Genomic DNA, 20733 nt, shown 5'->3' with positions numbered 1-20733 from the left:
CTTTTTTACGGGTTTTTTTTTTTTTTGCCCACTGCACCACAAACAAATATCAAAAAACTTCCGATGCATCCCTCTACATAGTCAGGTCTTCAGTCAAAAGATAGATGTAGAAGAAAATCTCGAAGTTGCGCATTTTATGACATGCTTTAATATCTCCCAGAACAAATGCCAAAGAAAAATTGCTGGGCTTATCAAAATTTGAAAGTTTTGGCAACGTTCAGAGAAACCATAAAAGTGGTTATACTTCACTACGTTCGATGGAATTTCTTGCCAATGAAGTATTGTAGGTGGGCTGGTTTTATAGGATGCGAACAAGATTAATACAAATAGTAATCAAATAGGTAATCTTTCAAATGGATGCACTAGGGGGATGGAATCCACTCATAAATCAACCGATTACCAACTCCCTCAAGTTAAGCAGTCCTGGCTCTTTTAAAAAAGAAAAAAAAATATTATTCTATTGGAAGTTAGAAGTAAGATTATGTTTATGATAAAAAAAAAAAAACGCAATGGGTCCCCTCTCTCATCTGTTACAATTAGGGAAGTATTCTCCAGAGGATTATTGATGTCTTTATAGCCCATAGGATCACATACACTGAGTCAAAACATTATGACCACTCCTGTCTCCACAAGTAAAAGGATCCCACAGAGCCTATGAGTGACGTCACCGACTGACACATCGTGTATAGTGATGGCACGGGTAGAGCCTATCAGTTAGTCAATACGAAGCCCGTGCAATGGGGAAAGGAAAAGACTTGATGGAGTTTAAACGGGGAATGACTTGCGGTGCTAGAAAGGCAGGGTCAGCATCTTTAGCAACCGCAGGATTTGGTCTGAAGAGGGACACACAACTACCCAATGTGCTGGGATGGGCAGACTGTCACTGGTTGACAGTCGAAGTGAACTGCGGTTGGCACGTGCTGTGCTAGTTAACAGATGATTCATGATCACTCAATTAACGGAAGAATACAACCAGGGCATACAGAGGAACTTTTCCGAGCACACCATCCAGCGAACGCTCTTGGGAATAGAAATTCAGAGTAGACGAACTGTTCATGTACCCATGTTGACCGACCATTACCAATGCTGCCTGCAGTGGGCACGGGAGCATTGGACCAATCGGCTCTCTTTCGACTGGAAGAGAGCCGATTGGTCCGATGAATCAAGGTTCCAACGCCATCAGGCCAATGGATGGGTGCGTATTCGACGGCGAGCAGCTGCAACTAGTGGCACCGATTTCATGGTTTTGAGGATGTTTTCATTGGATATCACTGGGTCCCTCATCCCCACCTCATCATCGCCAGATCCAAACGGGGCATTGTTTCGGACCAAGTGCTCTACGTGGTAACTGTTTATCTAGATGGCACGGGACTCTTTCAACAAGGTAACGCCCTGTGTCACAAAGCCAGCATTGTGTGCTTCCATGGCCGCCTTTCGCGTGCTTCCATGGCCGCCTGTGCCTCACCCCGTTGACGAATTCCAGGACATCCTTCTCTCCAGCTGGTCCAGGATACTTGAAGACATATTCCACGGTCTTATGGAACCAATTCTACTTCGGATGCAAAGTGGTTATCTCGGCGAAAGGCCGTCTAACAGGCTATTAGCTAGGTGGTCATAATGTTTTCAACCATGAGTGTATCACACTCGACACATGCCGAAGGACAGTATGTACACTATATGCTCAAAAGTATTCGGGTCCTTCTCCAACTGTGAATGTACAGATGATATATCACTAGTGTTGGAGGGTTGTACATGGTCTTGATCTAACGACACCTTAGATCATTAGCTCAGATACAAAAAACAATTTTGGGACTCATTCTTAGCGAAAAATAATCTCTTTTTCTTAATGGAAAAAAAAAATGAATTCATCAAACTCGTATTAGAAAACCCAGAAAAGAACTCAATGCATCCATTTACATTCTCTTCAACAAGATCCAAGTATTAACATTTAATCTCTATCTTCCACCAATAGGCATACAAACATACAGTCTTATTTACCCCATTACTCTCTCTCTCTCTCTCTCTCTCTCTGCCATTCGGTTCTAAAACACAAACTTGACGAGAGAGTGAAAGGGACAAGAAAACAGATCAGCGAGGTCGCCAAAGAACGCTGTCACATGGCACAGCTAGTCCCATTGTTGATAAAGTGGTCTTCGCTTGAGACGGTAAAGTGTTGGTGTAGTAGTTAGCATCGATTTTTCCTTCGGTACGCACGCACACACACACGCACAAGACTGGTTGGTGGAGATAAGTGAATTAAAATACATCACAAATTCTGTGTTCTTTCATTCCGCTGCCAGTCTATGGTAAAATGTGATCCGTTCGTTCTAATTTTGAGGCTAAAAGCGTTACGGGGTGGTTTGGTAATCTTGCGATGTTGACAGAAATGACAACGCAAGAAAAAAAAATCGAGAGAGACAGACAGACCTTAACCCCTTGTTGCAAAATATAATAATGCGCTCTGTTTAGAATGCGACATCTTCGCTCATTTTTTTCCCCCTCAACCCTTTTTCTCTTCCATGATTACATTTTTCCGAGCTGCCACACAAGATAGGAAAGCCAAGGAAAAATAATTTATCCTAATGATCCAGTGAAAAATTCTGTTAGAATAAGAATTAAGAATCATCCAAAACAGGAATTCTTATTGTGATTAACTTGTTTCCACATAAGAAAAACGAAGCAATTTTAATGTTGATGTTTCCAAAGATTCTCACCAGATGTCCTCCTCAGATTAATGCAAATAATATATTTAAAAATAGCACCAATTTATTACAAAGTAATTTGTATTTCAGCGGCTAAATCGAGCAGCTTACTTCGTATTTCCAAAGTATTGTTAATGGTTTATTATTACGCACGAAAAAGTAATCCCTTAGATGACAATAGCAAAACAAACACAATGACGTCATCGCATTGATCTGACACACCACTGAACTGAAGTATTTAAGCCGATAAGATGAAACGTCCGATTTAATAACTCTTTAAAGAGAATTCTTTTTTATTTATATATATATATATATATATTTACCTACTTATATCGCTTTTGCGTATAAATATTCTTAGATAAGAGTCTCAGAATTTCTTATCGGGGAAAACGATAGTTTAATCTCTTAAAATGGTTAGGAATGCATTAGGGAAAGAAAAGCAATCTCCAGAGAGACAATAATCCGATCTGTAGAAAATAACGAAGGATTTTTCATTACTTCTTTAAAACTCTTCAAGATGGATTAAAAAGCAACTGATATTGCTCCTAAATACAAGTAAATATCTGTTAAATAAGGTCTTATTTGTGAAGATATATTCGTATAAATAAATTATATACGGATGAGAAATTTGGCTATTTTTAAGAGTTTATTACTATCTTACAATTTTTTTGTCTTTAATATGAATGTCTCTTGATGTCCCAATACTTTTGGAAACATAGTGTATATGTATATTTATATACTCACAGACTGGGGACTTTATTAGGACAATGGAAGTTTGGGCTAGATGCAACAATCTATACAAAAATATGATCATGCCAAGAATTCTGCAAATAATACACCCTGGATATGGGACACGTTAAGGAAGACAGAAATCCCGTGCCCTCAACAGAAAAATATTGCTGCATTGGTTCCAGGAAAGCAGAGAATGGACTCAGGACTAGAAGCATGTCATGGCTTCCTTGCACCATATAGCTAATAATAATAATGTGATTCAGTAGGTCTCGATTTATGCTTTTCAGAACTGAGAAGAGTGAACGTATGGAAGAAATATATGAAAGAAAGGCTTGAGGAACACGAGGTAGACTTCAAGCCCCTTCACCTGTACAGCTCAATAAGCGGATCTCAATCTTACTGAGCACCTATTGAGATCCAAAAATTGAATACAGTTTTGTGACACGAATGATCCAATATGCAACGTATCACTTTTTGACACCATGTTGATTCCACAGCATGCTATTAGCTCAGTGTCCTAATAAAATAGTCAGGTTTTATTTTATTTTGCTCCCCTTTAAATTTTATTTGAGTTACAAACGTTCGCATCCTTTATTTTCAACTTTCTCCATCATTTGTACTAATCTAATTCCTAAAGCGCAGACAGACAGAAAAATCATTTCTCCTCGCTGAACTTCCACGTACTTTGTTAAACTTATTAACTCATATTAGAATCCCAAAGCGGACATATATGCGTGGCTGGTGATGTTTATCTTCAAGTACCATTTTTATGGTATTTAAGGAAGTAAAGAGTTGTAGTTACTATATATATTGATTAGCGAAGCTTTACTTCTCTAGCAGAAGCAGAAACGTTAGAAAAATCACCGCTGTGTGGCATTTGCAGAAGCTGCAACGATTTGTTGGTTGCAAGAGGGTAGCTGCTGTTGGCCTGTTGTTATTGAGAAAACGCCCTCTGGGGAGATTTTCAACGGAACACGTTTTAAATCTCTGAACTGTCGTAGAGAAACTGAGTGGGGCTCTTGTGGCCTGAGGGAAAGAAATCACTTTTAATAAGATTTTGTGAGACTTGCTTCCTCGACTTTTCAAGGGTGACATTGTCTTAAATTGCTTCTTCTTTTCTTTTCGACTTAACTTGCATTTCACAAAGAATGATTACACCAATAGAATTATTAGTTCCAAAAGGAGTAAAACCAAAAAATTCAGCATTTTGTTGCTTTCATTAGATTGCTTGATTTATTCATCGGGTAAACAATATTGAGTTAATTTTAAAATCAGCAAATTCATTGCAATGGAAATAGCAAACTAAATATTTTAAGCATATGATTACAAAATTGAATTCACTGGCGAATAAAAAGGAAATTAATATCAGTACAAGTGAATGGTTAGAAATGAAATTAGGGTAGATGCATATGCACAATTACTGACTGTAAATAATTTGAAATATTAATGCACGAGAACGATTGTTGGCAAAAAAGCGAAAAAAAAATTGATGCACGAGCGTGAGTATTGTCAAAAAAAAAAAAAAAAGAGAAAAGAAATATACCTCTATGCACGAGCACGATTGTTGGCAAAAACAAGTGAAATGAACCTTGATGCACGAGCACGATTGTTGGCAAAAACAAGTGAAATGAACCTTAATGCACGAGCACGATTGTTGGCAAAAAAAAGTTAAATGAACCTTGATGCACGAGCACGATTGTTGGCAAAAAAAAAGTAAAATGTACCTCGATGCACGAGCACGTTTGTTGGCAAAAACAAGTGAAATGTACCTTGAAGAACAAGCACGATTGTTGGCAAAAAAAAATATGTAAATGTAATAAGAATACTGAAACTCACTTGTCAAATTCTTTTATTAAGATATCGACTTTATTCTTTTCGCAAACACAAAGGGCTACCAATAGATAATGTACCTTTTATTAAAACTGAAAACCGAGACGTTTAAAAATATCAAAAAAAAAAAAATTCTGAAAAGGATTTTAAACATCTATTCTTTGAAATTGGCCAACAAATTAGTGTTTTTTTCTTGAACTCCTTCCTTTCACTATTTTCTATTGGATAGAAAATTATGAACTGTACATTTATACCAGTATTAACTAACCGAAAGTCATTCTTAAACTGCCAGTAAATCAAAATTTTTCCATCTTTTTAGATTTTTAATCACTTCTACTGAGTTCTTAATATATTTTCCAAATTGCATAATTAGAAAGGTATTATACGCGAATGACATTGTAAAAATGAGAAATAAGTTCGTAATTCATCTCGGTGTTGGAAAATAAGTCAAAGTAACTGTTATGCAACTCTATTCACTTTAAAATAAGGACGTTTAAGTTGGAGGAAAGCAATTAGCAAACTGCGACATTCCTTTTAAGAAACATTAAAAAACTTAATCCCTAATTAGCGAGAACATTAGTATGTAAAGAGAAATGGAAGCTAATATTTAAAAGGTGACTAAAGAAAAGAAAAATAGACAAACCCTATTATTCATCTTCGCAGAGCTCTTTGGCAGGAAAGAATGACAATTACAGCGAAAGCTCTCTCTCTCTCTCTCTCTCTCTCTCTCTTATTCGTGAGCTGTTTATTATTGCACCTTTATAAATGGGAGTACCGCTACCAACATTTCAATCATTCATATATAATAACGAGTTTCGGTGGTCCCTTCAATCATTCCTATTTAATGAACCACTTGACATGATTGATTGGAAATGGGATATTAGGATGGCGATAGGCTGTTCTATATAATCTATATCCTAGAAAGGTGGAGCCTTACTCTCCCGTAGCAGTACAAACTATAACAGGAAGTATAAAGAGGGAACTATAACCCCCTCATAAATACAAATTTATGTAAATTCTGAGATCGAACGATGTTTAAAGTTAATTATCCCTTCTATGCGCCTCTTAGTTTAATATTATTAAATATTTTAAATCAAAATAAATTAATTTACATTTAATTCACCGAAATTATTTAATATTTGCAATAGATTGGCAATTTGGATCCTTCGAAAATCATCGGCCTGGTACTCAGTACATTTCTACAATACAGTATGATTTCACCAGTAGATGTGCTGGAGTCTGTGATCGACCTGTCTTTGATATTTTGTGATTAACTGATTAAAAATCAGTTAATTTAAGATGAGTTGATTTAAAAATTAAATCTAAAAAAAGTTTATGATATTATTATATTTAAAAATTAAATACCATAAACTCAAGATTTTTAAAAAAGTTTATGAAAGTTTATGATTTAAAAATTGTTTATGAACAGTTTGATTTTAGAAATTAAATTTAAAAAATGTTTATGACATTAACCAGATAAGTTAATTTGAAAATGAATTCATTCTGATCATGATTTGCGTACATGATTTATCTTTGCAGACGCAAAACTCGAAGCCAATATATCCTGATCAAACGATATATTGGTTTCTCATCTCTTTTCTCTGCTATAATATATTATTTTTCAAAAATAAATGTTTCCTTCGTTTTTATTACCCGTTATGGCAAATTTATACACCACTTTAAAAATTACAGTGGACTAAAGAACATTAATCCTTGCGCCCTAAACCGAATCGGATTGCAGTTGGTTGGATAGGCGCCAACCAATTCTCTTCAAAGTACTCAAATTCAGATTATTATGAATTAACAACAACAAAAAATCATTTTATGTGCTTTTATCAACGCTTGGTGTAAGATAGACGTGTTCCCATTTTTCTCTACTGATAATGTGGATAAAGTATTTAAGATTTAAGAAGTTAGATTTATGGTCAGTGAGATTAAAGAAATCTTAAATTCTTATTTAATAAATTTAATAGTAACTAAACTGCAAAATTGAATTAATACTGGATTTTATATCTATTTTCGCGTTATGAATCTCGATACACAATATTTATCATTTTTGTACAGTTATTTCTATGGCGAAATATGGACCATTTGCACAGTTTCGATAATCATCAGAAAAAATTCAAAAATTATGTCTATGAGGGATGATCAAAAAGTTCTGAAAACAAGGCACATAAAATATATTGAAAAATATTTTGAGAGCTTTATGTCCTATAAAATAACATAAAAATTGTATGTCAATGTCCTGTGAGAGTTTCTAAAACTGAATTTTTTATGCTGGTAGGCGGAAGAAGAATTGAATATCCAGCAATTTGGGCATCGTTCACTAATCAAATTTTTGGCCAAAGAGGGCAGAAATGCTAAATAAATGCATGAAAGAATGATGGGGTAATATTATCCAGTTATGTTACAGTTGCAAGATGATCAGGAGAGATCAAAAGAGGATGCGGGTCGGCTGAAGATGGTCCAAGTTCTGCTCGACCATCGGAAGAAATCAAATCTGAGAAAGTTGTCATCGTTGAAGAAAAAGTAATTTAGAAAACAGAAGAAATAGTGTCTGAACTTGAAAAAGCACTTAACATTTTCCATGGAAGCATTTTAATAATAATACATGATCATTTGGGAATGTCTATGTACAAGATGGGTTCCCAGAAACCTTTCCATTCACGACAAACATCAGGATTGGAATCATCAAAAGAAAATTTTAAATTAATTCTTGCTAATCCACATTGATTTTTGTCCCGTTTGGTGACTGGTGAGGAAACTTAGCTACATTTTTATGATCCAAATTAGAAAGCATGCAGCAGAAGCACAAGGGATTTCCAACCCTGAAAAAAGTATCGAACCCAACCATCAGTTGGAAAAGTGTTGGCCTCAGTTTTCTGAGACCCGAAAGGATTGTTGTTAATTCATTACTTCGCACCTGGAACTACAATAACAGAGAAATATTATGCCAGCCTTATGCCAAAGTTAAAAGCGTTGAGAGAAAAAAAAAGAGGAAAGTTGGGTCATCGGGCAGTTTAGTTTCTCCATGACAATACAACAAGCCCGGGTTGCATAGGCTAAATTCAAGAATGTGGATTGAAACAATTAAACTAGCCCCCGTACAGCTATATCTGGTCATAAGTGACTGTTATTTGTTCATAACTTTCATCTTCACCCGGACTTGATGAAGATGAGACGTGACTTAAGGAATCAAACCAGACTTCCACAGCTGCTATTAGATCTTTGTGGAAGTCTGGTTTGATGCACAACCGGAAAATTTTGACATTGAAAAAACAATAATTTTTTACGAATGCCTTTTAAATTTCGTTCTCATAAACTTTTGACCACCCCCTCGTATTTTGACGTATAATGCTATAAAAAGAGGGTAAAGTTGGTTAACTTACCCGGTATGTAGGCAATTCGTTCGTGCATTTTGTACTTCGTTCCAGGCAGTGAAATAACGCAATCAAAGAATGTTAGTCCTTCGTCTTCCAGTTCTTTTATCAGTACATTAGCTGTCACCAGCACCCTATAGACCTTATCATCATCATCGTTGTCATCATCATCACCATCGTCATCATCCTTTTTAGTATTTCCCCCATTGTCACTATTGTTTCCATTTTCCCCATTACCATTGTTCTTTCCATTGTCATCACCATTTTCATCCTCATCATCATCATCATCATCATTGCTATTCTGACCATTGTCTTGGGCATTCTTGGAGGATTTTTTATTATTTTTCTCTTCATTATTTCCATTACCATCATCATCATCCTCTTCTTCATCATCGTCGTCATTATTATTGTCTTCTTCATCTTTGTCCTCGTCGTCATCATCATCATCATCATCATCATCAAAAGTGATCACCTCGACCTCTTTAATTAAGCTCGGGTCAACCTCACTTGGGCCCATTCGATAGAGTTCCATCTGTGGATGGGGATAGATACCATCCGCTTCGCAGGATAAATTTAAGACGTTTTCGTTCTCTTTTGTGAAGGAGAAGGAAATACTTCGGGCAGGAGCTGAAAAAGAAATTTCGTTATAGTTAATTATAAATTTATGATAAATATTAAAAAAATCTAAACTCCTACGTAGAGAGTAAAGCCTGAAAACACATAGTAACTTATATTCTTCCTGTTTCGTGATAATTGTTACTGGAAAAATTTTTTAATATATATTTAAAAGATTTTTAAGAAAATTTTTCAATTTTTCTAGCCAATTAATTTTTTCTAAGCATTGACTCAAACACCAAGAAGTTAAATGTATTTTAAAATTATAGTTGAAACCACAACGATCTTAGGGATCTTCTAAGAACCACATGTTTCCCAGCAGATCAATAAAGGTCAGGGTTGGGAATGACTGTCATGCGCAGTGAAGCCCTCGCTGTAATGCAATCGAAAAATGTCGATTTCAGAACTAATATTATTCTTGATCGTATGCGTGTCAAAATCCCATAATTCCTTTCGTTCCATTTGTAGAATTCGTGTTAGATTCAAATCTCCAGCACGATCGCAGTAAAAGAAAAAAAACGTTTCTTTTTAATTTCATTCTGTAAGCGGGAAAATATTATTTTTTTTTTTTTCGCTGCATTCCTTAAACCTCGAGCTTGGGTAAAGGAAAGCGATCACGTGCTTCGCGCCTGTAAAACATGCCCTTTCGTTGTCAGTCAAGCTGCAACAGCTGGTATATTGGCAGAGGGATATCTTCCTTCTGGTATGCGAGTCCCCCCCCTCCCACACCTCCCGAAATACCCCTTCCTTCCGTTATTTTACAGTCCCATACCTTTTAGAGTACAGACGGCGCCACTGTTTGCTCTGATGGCAACTTCAGGCCGGGAGAGCTTTAAGTGGATGGAATCTAATTAGCAGTACTTCAATAATAGAGGACGGGGTGTTTATTCAGGGTTCATTTCACCCTCGGTGACATGGGATTTGTGTCAATTTTCGGCCTGTTTGCACGGAAATATGGGCAATTAATAAAGTTCGGCAAGTCTAAAATTAAATTTATAAATATTAATCGAAAACTCGTAAAATTTTGGCCTCGAAAATAATTTAGTTAAGAGAAATGTCGACAGATGGCGCGGTGTTTGCAATCATTAATTAGTAGTGGGAAATGTGCGAGAAAAAAAGCTTATATGGCAAAAAAAAAAACAGTTCAACTCCAAGAATTTCAACAGATGATAAAAATGCGAATTATCAGTTAATACTGAGGGTGAATAATATTGGGGGCGAATGGGGGGGTTTAGAATACCCTCCCTCCAAAGAAATGTTTTAATCAAAAGGCCTGAAGCGACAAATATGTCGTGCGTAGATTAGAGCTGATTGCCCTTTTCTCTGGCACTCACTTAAAAAGTGAAAGTCACTCAGATCCCAAAGCAATTAAAGAATATGCTACATTGCTCTCTCTCTCTCTCTCTCTCGTGACTGAATATATAAAACCCTCCGCAACACGCAATTGGGGAAATGCTTTACTCTCTAACAGGTATCTACTTGAGATAGTAAAGTGGGCAATAGCCTGTCTTATGTAAAGAAGTCTCGTTTGCATACACGCAAGGGTGCTTTGCAGTTGAACAAAAGAAAAGTAAAGGTCAGTGGAGAAAGATTAAGAAAAGAGACGGAATGCGTAGAGAAAGAAACAATAATAGGTTGTCTAGAAATATATGGGGAGAGAGAGAGAGAGAGAGAGAGAGAGAGAGAGAGAGAGAGAGAGAGAACAAGTGGGATAAAGAATTCTGTGAATAAAGAATTTTATTATTATAAGAAGTTAGGGATAGAATTAAAAACGAGAAAGAGGGAAAGCAGTACAAAAATGGGAGGAAGAGTGAAAGAAAAAAAAAAGGTAGAAAAATAAGCGAACGAAGGAAAGGGAGAGAATGAGCCAAGGTAACGGGAGAGAGAGAATGAAAGAGACAAGTGGGATAAGGAGGAAGGGATAGAATTAAAGACGGAAAGACAGAGAGAAAGATGCACAAGAGCGACAGTAACAGTAAAAAAAAGATGTAGAATGAATGAGCGAATGGAGAGAGAAAAAACAAACAAACGAAGGAAACAGAGAGAGAGAGAGAGAGAGAGAGAGAGAGAGAGAGAGAGAGAGAGAGAGAGAGAGAGATAATTAATGATAACGAATGGAGGAATGAGAGAAAGACAGAAATGATCAACGAAGGAAGGAAAGAAAAGATAAAGGGAGGGAATTGGGTCAGAGGAAGGAAAGTAAAGAAGAAAAGGCAGAGAGAGAGTGAAAGTGGGATAAGAAGTAGGAGGTAGAATTTAAGACAGAAGGAAAGAGAGAAAACAATGGGAGTGACAAAAGAAATATGCAGATGAAAAATAAATTAAAGAAAGAATGGACGAAGTAAAGATAAACGAATAAAAGAAACTGGGATGGGAATGAAAGAGAGAATGAACGATGAAAAGTGAGAGATAGAGAATGATAGAAAGATAGAGATAGGAAATGAACGTAAGATTCAGAGAGAGAGAGAGAGGAAATGAATGAGAGAGAAAGAGAGCAAATGAACGTAAGAGAGAGAGAGAGAGGAAACGAACGTAGGGATGAAAGAGAGAGGAAATGAACGTAGGAGTAAGAGAGAGAGAGAGAGAGAGAGAGAGAGAGAGAGAGAGAAAGAGAGGAAACAAACGTAGGAATGAGAGAGAGAAATAGGAAATGTAGGAATGAGAAAGAGAAATAGGAAATGTAAGGAGGTAGTAGTAGTAGTGGCATGTAATGCAAGAAAGCAAGTGTATGAGCTTATGCAGCATCAGCCAAAAAAAAAAAAAAAAAAAAAAAAAAAATCACACCATTCCCTCCAAATGCCTGTCCAGTTCCTCCTTAAATTTATTTAACCTATTAACTTCCACAACGACAGATGGAAGTTTGTTCCAGCAATTAACCACCCGCTGGCTAAAGGCAAATTTCCGCACATCTATTCTACATCTGTCTTTTCTTAATTTGAATTTATGCCCCCTTAGGTTCGTAATCTGAACAAGTGGAAGGATCCCATCAGAATTCAGCGTGCTCAACCCATTCAAGGCCTTATACACCTCAATCAGATCATCGCGCAGGTGCCTAGTCTCCAGCCACTGCAATTTGCAGAACTTAAGCCTCTCTTGGTAAGAGGATCCCTTCATTCTCCTCACCAATCTTGTTGCCCTTCTCTGTACACGCTCAAGTAAATCTACATCCTTCCTAAAATGAGCCCTCCAGACCTGTACGCAGTACTCAAGGCGCGGTCTGACCATTGCCTTATACAGAGGGACAATCAACAAACTTCCTGTATATCATTAACAACACCCCATGCCTTGGCAGCCTGTCTGCATTGCTCAGAAAACTTCATATCTGCCTGCACAATTACTCCCAGGTCTTTTTCATTTTCTACCACCTTAAGTGTAGTACCACACAGTTTATTTATTTATTTATTTATTTATTTATTAAATCTGTTTATTGATCTGCCGTAGAGCCACCCCCTGGACAGCAGGAAGCTAGGGGGGGGTGATATTTACATACAAAGGTTAAGACAGGCACATGTGTCCGGCGGTTACATGGGGCACATGTATGTTTAACCCGAAAGGTATAGAACTTAGTGTTTATTATTTTACATAATTGAAAGAATTAAAGGATATTATTTTCTCAAAAGTGCTATAAATTACAAAAACATGAGAGAAATGTACAAAATATAGTGAAAGTTGGTACGTTTCTCTGGGGTTACTTCTACTCATATGCAGTACTTTGCATTTGTCAAGATTAAACTTCAGTTGCCGCTTCTTAGCCCATCTCCCCAAATTATCTAGATCCTGTTGCAGTAGCACACTGCCATTACTGTCATTAACAACCCTGCCAACCTTTGTATCATTTGCAAACTTCGACACTAAGCCTGATATACCTTCATCAATATCATTGATAAATATACAAAACAACAGTGGACCCAACACCGAACCCTGTGGGACTCCATTAATAACATTAGGTGAGAGAGAGATGGAAATAATGAAAGAATGAAAGAAAGGTAGAGGAAGGAAGGAAGACAGATAATGAAGAGAAAAATGAAAGAAAGGGTGAGTGACTGAGTTAGTAGAGAGAATGAAGAAAAAAACGAGAGTGACCGAGTCAGAGAGAGAGAATGAAAATGAACAACGGAAACTGAGGAAATGAACGAAGGAAAAGAGAGTTGAGGCAGAAGAAAAGCGCTAGATGCTATCGGGGTTTGTTCTTCTCCTTTGCAGTCCCAAATGCACTATTTGGAACAATAACTTTTGATAAAAATATTTGCCCCTGCATGTCGTTAAGCGGTACAGGCTAATCCACACAACGTATCGTTTTGGCAATTCTTCTGCGAGCAGAATAAAAGAGAGAGAGAGAGAGAGAGAGAGAGAGAGAGAGAGAGAGAAGAAAAAAGGAATGAACAATCATATCGAAATAAAGTGCAGTAACAGAAAGAGCAAATGTTACCATTTGGCGGAAGCATGTCTAAACGTGGCCACTACATATTTTTATTAGGGCCGCATGATGTGATAGCGGAGCTGGGCGCCCCATCGGAAAAGCAATAAAAAGCGCGCTTTAAATTCTGTTGCCGCTCCGCCGTTGTTTCCGTATTCGCGTCAGGGAACAGACACACTCCGAACTTTTTCTCTTCGTCCGCCATTTGAGGCTACACGCAACAACGAATGTCATGCCACTGTTTTACGCTCGCTTCCTACGCTTATCTTATTATCACTATTTTCCAATCCAACCACGTCACGTCTGCCCTATCCAACTCCCCCACCAGAGTTTCAGGCCCTTCTTTAAACCATCTTGTTTCTGTAACAATTTTTTCACCGAAAATTTTCTACTTTTTGTCCATATTTGCTTTAATTAATTTCTCTTTTGAAAGAATTCGAGATTAGGCTTAACTAAGCCTAAAAAAATGTTCTGTTTATCTTCTTATGATTTATTTCGTTATCACAACGGTTATCCTCAACCTAACACCAAAAAGCCATTCCTTTATTCTTTTTTTCGACTCTCTTCCATTTTCCCAATATCCGTTCATCAGTCCTCTTCGGTTCATAGCTGTTCTCACACCCTCTATCCACATCCTTCTTGGTCTCCTTTCTTTTTCCTTCTCCGTGGTCTATTTATACGAGGGGATGATCATTTAATTCGCGGTCTGGTGCAGATCTTATCTTGATTGTCATCATCTGAATCTTCTGTGGATTTCTCCTTCTCGAAATACTCTCCCTTGAACTTCATACACTATCGCCACTGTCCTACTAGCGCAATAAATGCTTTCTGCAAGCGATTTTTCGAAAGACTAAGAAGTGCTTCTGTTGTGGCTCTGCGAGCATTGTTGTGTCGGACGCGAAACGCTTGCCTTTCAGAGCTTTCTTCAGACGTGGAAACAGGAAGAAATCACACGGGGATAAGTCCGGTGAATAAGGGGGATGTGGAAAGAACTCGGCATCTATGGCAGTGATCATTACCTGCACAATATTAGTCGTATGGGGCCTGGCATTGTCTTCATGGAGAAACCACTTCACACTGGAAAGTTCAGTCACACCGGAATATGGCTGTCCTGGCAGGACACATCACCACAACTTCATTAATCTCTTTAACTGATTCCGATGCATTTAAGCCCCGTCTGACACAATAACGAATCACATATCGCTGTTCAATCTGTACGTCCGACATGATATTTGCTCCAAAACGATTGTCAGTGACACGGGGCCAAAAACTCTCCATGCAACACTGGTTTGACAAGTACGGACAGGCACACAAAGTCTGTTCAATAGCGATCAGGGAGAGCGCCTCTAGCGGCAGTTATGGAAAGTTCGCGAGCATAAAATCCGCAAATTAAATGATCATCCCTTGTACAAAAATGCAATCATTAATCGCGAGTCACGTTGACATGAACAAGTCAACTCAAATGCGTGTGCTACTGCTCTCACTCGGCTATGGCAGGCTTATTTACAGATTCCAACTTTTAAAATTAAGCTTAAACAAATTTAATAAATTCACACGTTCAAAATGAGGCGTCACTAGATCTATTGAATAACCCTTATGGCTAGCACAATGATTAAGATCATTGTTTTACCTTCGATACAAGTCCAATTGACGTGAAGGAAGTTTTATTGCCTTTTTTTTACACCACAACTCAATAAGTCAGTCTGGGACAAGCGTTGCATGTTTTTTTGATCCTGCAAAAGAGACAAACTAACCGCAGAACACGCAATTTGCAGTTATTGGCACCTTATTGCCTTAATTTGCAATACAAATGCTAAGCTTACGTGATGGAGTTTCGCTTTCAAAGTGAACAAAGCCTTTTGATAGATTGCTGCTTTCAAAATTAGCCTACAGAATTGATTCTCACTTGAACACCACGTGAGATGGCCTGAGTTCAGGTCCCGTTGACACAGAAGGAAGTTTTATCGGGTTTTATTACTTGAATTTTCGAGAAACTCAAGTTTTTTTTTTTTTTTTTTCATTCCAAAACAAACTGACCACAGAATACATACAATTTTTAAACATACACCGATGAGCCAAAACATTGACCAGGAAGTCGTTATGCAAATCAAAGCAACTGCAGGTGAACTATGGCGCGTGCGCGGGTCGGGACACGGTATAAAACACCTGATACTGAGCTCCGTTAATCAGTGCTACTCTTGTTCTTCAAATGGGAAAGGCAGCGGACTTAAGCGAGTTTGACAAAGCCAACATTGTACTCATCGATGTTCGAGGTGAGCGAAAGCTCTCCCGGATGGTACGTGGCAACAGACGGGCGACTGTGGAGAAACTTGCCGACCAGGCTAGCTAGGTGGCTAAAGTGCCGGCCTGACAACCCAAAGGTCGTGGATTCGAATCCTGCCTGATCAAAGTAAAATGTAAAAATTTTAGGAAGTGCATATGGCTACAGAAGCCCATGCGCCGAAAACTAAAAAAAAAAAAAAAAAAAAAACTCGTTGATGGTAATTGGAATGCTGGTGACGGGAGTCATAATGTGTCATAACACAGTACATCGAACCCTGCTGAATGTGGGGCTGCGTAGCCGCAGGCCGCTTCGAGTGGCCGGTTCGAGCCAGTTACCACCAAATACTGAGGATGCGGAAAGGTCAGGGAATGACCACCGCATATCCTGGAGCAATATGGCCTTAGTTGCTAATGCTGCTAAAAACCAAATAATAACAAGCTTCGAGTGGCTATGCTAACCACAGTTTACCGGCGACAGCGCCTACAATGGGCACGCAAGAATGGAAACTGGACCTTGATTGATTGTAAGAAGGTTGTCTGGGCCGATGAATCACATTTCCTGTTACACCATGTGGACGGCCGGGTACGTGTGCGTCGTTTACCTGGGGAAGCGATAGCGCCTGGATGCACCATGGGACGAAAACAGCCGGTCGTGGCTGTGTCATGCTTTGGGCAATGTTCTGCTGGGATACCCTGGGTCCAGTCATCCACTCTGACGTCTACCACCCACCTAAACATCATTGCTGACCAGGTACACCCTTTCATGGCAACAGTCTTCCTCTCTGGCGATGCGTCTTTCAGCAGGATAATGCGCCATGCCACACTGCCCGGACTGTTCGAGACTGGTTCGCGGAAAAATAGGAAGACTTCCAGGTATTGCCCTGGCCTCCAAATTCCCCAGACATCAATCCCATCGAGCATCTGTGGTTTGTGTTGGAACAGCAACTCCGATCTGCGGCATATCACAGCTCTACAAATCTTGTAGAGCGTTTTGGCTGCACGTGGAGGACCAATATCATATTAGGTAAGTGGTCATAATATTTTGGCTCATCGGTGTATAATATATTGACATCTCACCTTAGTTGCCTCATTCAAATTCTTAAATAGTCCAAGATTAATTGCGATTGAATAGTAGGCTTAACTAAGCCTAATTAATCACAGAATTCTCTTTAACAAGCAATAAAATGTCCTACTACTAAAGAATTGAACATCTCGATACGTTGTAAGTAAAGAGAAAGAGCAAACTCAATTTCCTGTCCATATTTTTCTTGAAAATATCTAATTAATTCGCCAACTTTGTTATTTTACAATTAAGGGTGATATCCATCGCATTTAAAATTCCCCAAAGATTTCCAAGTAGCCTGAAGAATATTCGCAGCTCTTTAGTCAAAGCCAGTGTTTATAGAACAGAATCGTGTGTGGAGTTTAGAAAAGAACTTGCAGACTACACGGAATCAAGAGCGATGATTTTCATGGCAAGACAAACATTTACAGTTGATTCTGGCTGTCATCAATATTGTATGCGTAGCCTGTTGCATTGTTGTAAACTTCTCTTGGAAGTTACAAGAGCGCTTTTCCCCTCCTCAGATTCTTGTCATTCTGTCATATCTATAAAGGATGCTGGAGGTTAATTAATGTTGAAAGCAACTAGCCCGCAGAAACTCGTGGGAAAATCTAATTGAATACAGTAGAAGAGCAATTGCGCGACAGGCTCATTATTTCTGTTAATTAAACCATGTCAAGAAGAAGTTTCCAAAATATCCTCCGCGATGTTCGTTTGTTTGTTCAGTCCATACACTCTTAATGCAAGATTCGCTCCGAGTTGACAAGACACAATGGTTTGCACGACGAGATTGAAAAGGCTGATATCAGCCAGGGAAATTGAGAATATAATAGACAGTGATAATAGGGCTCATCTGAAGAACGGGGGCTCTTTATTTAGGTGAAAAGCACGCTTTTCCTTCCATATTTTTTTTCACAACAGTCCACTCCAACGAAAATATATAACTTTTTTGTGGACATTATCGATATGGAAGAATTTCGAGGAGGCTCTTACAACCAGGATCTCTTCAGGCCCATGGTCGGTTGACCAATTTTTTTTCTACTTATTTTGGGATTAGAGATACCCAAAATGCGTAGATGCATTTGAAGATTTAGGGATTTATCTCCGAGCTGGCTTGCATGCTTTCCCGCTCAGAACCTCAAACATACGTACACTGTTATAAAAAGTATCAGGACACCAAGAGATATTCGTAAAATTTAAAAACAAACTATACTCTATCCTTTAATATATGGGGCTGAGAGTTGTCCACTACCAGAAGAAACTCTTCGCCTACACTGCCAGCATATAGTGGACATAGCGTTATTATTATGCGGTTCCCGTGGTTTCCCACAAATCCGCGTTAAGTACTCTGTGATGCTGCACAACATTGCAAAGTCAGTCCATGTGAATAACATGGATTGTGTGAGTAGTGTTGTTTGACTGGCCTCTTCTTTACTGGGAGACAATATCACCAGGAAGGAGCCTCCCAGCATCTGTCCACTGGCACGAGGAGACGGGTCAGGGAGTAGAAAAACATCTAATGGGACGTCCCCGCTCTTCTAGGAGTGAGAGTGGAGAGGGGCCAAGAAAAAGCAGAGAAGAGACAGGAAAGTGGGAGATAGGGAAGACAGTAGGGGACAGCAGAGTGTAAGGCATCCCTCAGGCGAAAGGAGAGTGCTAGATGCAGTTGGGGGGGAGGTCTGGAAAAGGTCTGTGGGTAGGGAGAAGAGAACAGGTAAAGTTCAAATTAAAGAGTCAGAGATCGCCACAATGGCTATCTGACAGCTCCAGCATAACAATTGTTCATAAGTTGCAGAATCTTATCTCTATACCAGCATGTAGTCAGAGATCTGTTTCTTACGATGTGGAGGTCATGAGTCGTCATCCCCATACCAGCAACCTGCCTGCATCGAATTGACGGTGTGTCTGTGCGTACACAGGATTGTTTCGGGTTCCTCTTTTGCGCCATCCGACAAGAATTCGATCGCAGGCTGATTGTACCATTCCTTGTCAGTCCAATCACGACGTTCAAGAGTCCAGATTCTTCTGGCCTTATAATGTCGAGGACTTAATAGAACATGTACCATAAGTCTTCTCACATAAAGTCTATCTGCGCAAAATACTTCTCAAATTGGGTTGGCAGCCATGTTGCCATCGCTTCTGCAAAGCGTCAGTGTAGCTGGAGTACAGTTCAGGCGTCGAGAAAGAGATAGGTAAAGAGAAAAATTTATTTATATCTGATGATGAATGAAATAATTTGTTCAAAAACTGTTTTTTGAAAGAAGGCGAACTTTGTCACTTACCGTACACAGTCATGATATCTTCCGCATAATCTTGACCTTCCAAAGATGCCACCTGACACGTGTACTTCCCGCTGAGCTTCGTAGTTGGGCGGAGAATATTCAGGGCACGAAATCTGGTGTAGTTGTCCGATGGGGTGACTGAAAAGTTCCAGTCGATGCGCCCTTCAAGTTTTTGGGACACATGTCGAACGTTGACTTCTGTTATCCACTGATAGATGGGTTTGGGATCGTCATCAAGAAACCACTTTACTACTAATCGATCGTCTTTGTCCGAATATTCGTATTCACAGTCCAACACTACCGAATCCACTGTTCCATTTTCCACCCACCTAGGCACTGTGAGACGGGTTATTTCGATAGCTTCGTATCCTATGAAAGAAAGAAGATAAAAATCCATTTATTATTCTTTTAAAACATCTGGAAGTTCTAATTGATGTTTTTATGGATTCATTAGGATGATTTTGCATCGGGTATTAAGCAGATGTAAACGCGTAATGTATCATCATCTGCTAAGTACATAGATTAGTACATTTGAAGTATGAATATGTATAAGGGCGAATATTTTTTGTTTTCTTTTTAAACCTCCTATCAAAAAAGAAGATGGCGCTCGTTACGATCTAGTATCCACGCCAGCTGCAGCTTGACATAACTAATCAGAAAACATGGGTTTTCTTTCACTTCATATCATTAATCTTTGGATAATCTTTAAGTTTTAAAAAAAGATAATTGCAGCACACTTGTAAGAGAAATTGTTTAAATTGCCTAGATGGGAAGAAAGTATTAGTTGTACGAAGACAATGCAGATAATGACTTAGGCGTTTCTTCATTTTTGGAATAGCAAAGTACACTAATTGGATAAAAGTTATCATTAAACATCACTTTGGAAAACAAGAGATCATTTGATGAAGAAAGAAACAAACGGAAGTCATTCTGAGGGATGTCCCTTATACTTTTCAGAGGGTAGTGTACTTTGAATGTTCTCGTTGTGTTTTCTCTTTCATTCATTCGACAGATTTATTTATTTGGATGGTGGACAGATTAACGAGCTGTGAATTTTTTTAAATCTTTCCATAAAAACCCAGTAGATAATATATTACGATTCTGGTAATAAAATTATAGCATTTCTGAAGGCACCACGCTTAATTTATTCCCAAATTTTCCACTAGGGGCGCTGGAAAGTTAAAAGTCTGCAATAATTTGGAAATAAATTAACTACGATGATTGGAAATTTTGATATTCAGCCTTTCATCTGACTTGGGAACTTGGCTAGACTCATTACCAGCTTTTACAAGAGTTTCTCCAAGGGGACACCTTGAGCGCTCTCTATTCTAACATTACAGCTACTGCGGCAGAGGGGTGGCGTGAATGGGAGTGGGAAATCATTCCCGAATATTACGGACGATAAGAAGATTCTTTTATGAGGTCTTCT

General features: G+C 38.5%; 1 protein-coding gene across 1 annotated transcript in view; it reads right to left on the bottom strand.

Annotated features, from left to right (window-relative positions):
- LOC150077960 (uncharacterized) overlaps positions 1–20733 on the bottom strand; it is a 279555-nt gene that overhangs the window by 127348 nt on the left and 131474 nt on the right. The window contains exons 2-3 of the mRNA XM_090385461.1: positions 19305–19673; positions 8654–9271 (exon numbers count right to left, since the gene is read on the bottom strand). Of these exons, the coding sequence (XP_090241587.1) occupies positions 8654–9271; positions 19305–19673 (987 nt within the window). The remainder of the gene's footprint in view (positions 1–8653; positions 9272–19304; positions 19674–20733) is intronic.

This window comes from Mastigoproctus giganteus, chromosome 11 (assembly GCF_048544385.1).
Source record: "Mastigoproctus giganteus isolate SK-2022 chromosome 11, ASM4854438v1, whole genome shotgun sequence".
Taxonomy (NCBI): domain Eukaryota; kingdom Metazoa; phylum Arthropoda; class Arachnida; order Uropygi; family Thelyphonidae; genus Mastigoproctus; species Mastigoproctus giganteus.
Note: the sequence above shows the minus strand (reverse complement) of the source record. Positions and strands in the feature narration are given on the sequence as shown.